Source organism: Cariama cristata, unplaced genomic scaffold (assembly GCF_000690535.1).
Source record: "Cariama cristata isolate BGI_N322 unplaced genomic scaffold, ASM69053v1 scaffold14339, whole genome shotgun sequence".
NCBI classification, from domain to species: domain Eukaryota; kingdom Metazoa; phylum Chordata; class Aves; order Cariamiformes; family Cariamidae; genus Cariama; species Cariama cristata.
This window is the reverse complement of record NW_009636433.1, coordinates 40327-42087: the sequence shown is the minus strand read 5'-3', so window position 1 is coordinate 42087 and position 1761 is coordinate 40327. Positions and strand designations below refer to the sequence as shown.

General features: G+C 48.9%; 1 protein-coding gene across 1 annotated transcript in view; it reads right to left on the bottom strand.

Moving 5' to 3' along the window:
• The window catches only part of ZHX3 (zinc fingers and homeoboxes 3), a gene marked incomplete at its 3' end in the record, with an annotated part of 1574 nt that extends 267 nt beyond the window's left edge, over nt 1-1307 (bottom strand). Inside the window, exon 1 of the mRNA XM_009707922.1 lies at nt 3-1307. Coding sequence (XP_009706224.1) covers nt 3-1307 — 1305 coding nt within the window. The remainder of the gene's footprint in view (nt 1-2) is intronic.
• Between the last annotated feature and the right edge of the window lie 454 nt (nt 1308-1761).

The window sequence follows — 1761 nt, the reverse complement described above, 5'->3', positions numbered from 1 at the left end:
GCCGCGGGCTGGGGCTTGGGGACAGAAGTCACCGCCAAGGTGAAGGAGGAGCTGGTGCCCTTCAACCCATTCGCCATGATGGGCTGTGTGACCAGCAGCCCCCCCGTCCCCTCCGGCTGCCCCACCACGTGGCCTGGTAAAGTCGCCTGAATAAGATGGGGGACGGTCCCAGGATTTGCAACCAGTGGCGTGTTCAAAACTGTAATGGTGGGTTGCGGCACGGACTGAATAACGGTGTTGAACATCTTCTTTCTAGCATCTTCGATCTCCTCTGGTGACCAGCTGATGCCTTGCTTCAATCTCTGGGCAGTGAACCAGATCTTCAGCTGCTCTTCTGGGTACTTCGTCACCACGGTCAAGTAGCAGAGCTCGGCTTTGGTGGGGTAGGGGAACTTGTGGAAAGAGTTTTTCAGGAAGCTGTTGGAGTCCATGGCAGCATTGTATGTTGGAATGCTGCTCAGGGGAATCATCACCTTGGGAAGGGACTTGGACGTAGGTAGCTGCTGATGCAACGGGGGTTGCTGCTGCAGTGACACAAGTTGTGCAACACCCGCCTGCAGAACAGGCACGTTTCCTATGATGGAGCCATTCACGATATGAGATGATTTTGTTGAACTCGCAGTGGGCTGGCTGACCGGCACGGACCCATTTGGGAATGAATGCTCTCCGTCTTTCACCTCCGACTCACTGCCCAACTGACTTGATGCATTCTCCTTCAACGTGTGGATTTTTTTGGCCTCGGGTTTACCTTTCATTATCTTCATGATGGGGGTTTTGGTAATGATAATTTCAGACTGGCCGTCCACTCCTTCTTCAGGGACCTCTCCTGGAAGGTCGTGGCTGCTGGTGGCCTCACAGAGACTTTGCTCCACAGTTGTATGATTGTCCTGCTTAGCCACCCTCCAGACAAAGCTCGTTTCACCAGCATGTGACTCTGCATTGTGGTGCGAGAGCCCTTCGTGGCTATTTGCCAGAAAGTTACACGCAACACATGCAAAGGCAGGGTCTTTGCTAAAGTCTAAGTGCTCAGAGTCCAAGTGCCCAAAGAAATGATGAACGTCTTGAGATCCAAAGTCACAAGACTTGCAGATATAAGTGTCACTGTCAGCAATACCGCGGTGCCCGTTCGACAAAGCTCCGTTATTACTGCTACTGGCACCAGCATCACTAGCTGCTGGCCCTTCCGCAGGAGCATCTTGTTGTGTTCCTTCACGATTATTTTCTACAGCATCCAGTTCAGTCTCCTGAAGCACCAGTGTTTTTACTGGTATCATGCAGGGAGTTGTGGATTTTCTTTTGCTAGCCATCACTTCAATTGATCCAGACGATTATTTTTCTTTCATTTAAATTAAATTTGAATTTAAAAAGCTCTACTGCAAGTGCTCTGTGGTCTAGATTCCAGCAAATTCATGATGTCCCAAGGAGTTGTTGTCAAATGTTGACAAATGTTCATATTTGCCACTGAACCTGAGGACAAGGAGAGGGAGGAGGGGTTAGTTCCCTTGGCATGAGACAAAGCACAACTGTCCTAGTATTTAACTGTTCCACTCAATAAATCATTTTCAGTCTCTTTTGCTGGAAAAATTTAACTTGACCTTGGATTTACTGTATTTTAACATATACAACCTGTGAATCACCTGTTTAAAAACAAGCGCACAGACATGCCTTTCTTACAGCCTCCATCAAATTCTCATTTGAAGAGGAAAACCACCAAAATTTCCCCTCACCCTGCCCAGACCCACCACCAGTGTTTCGGTGGGG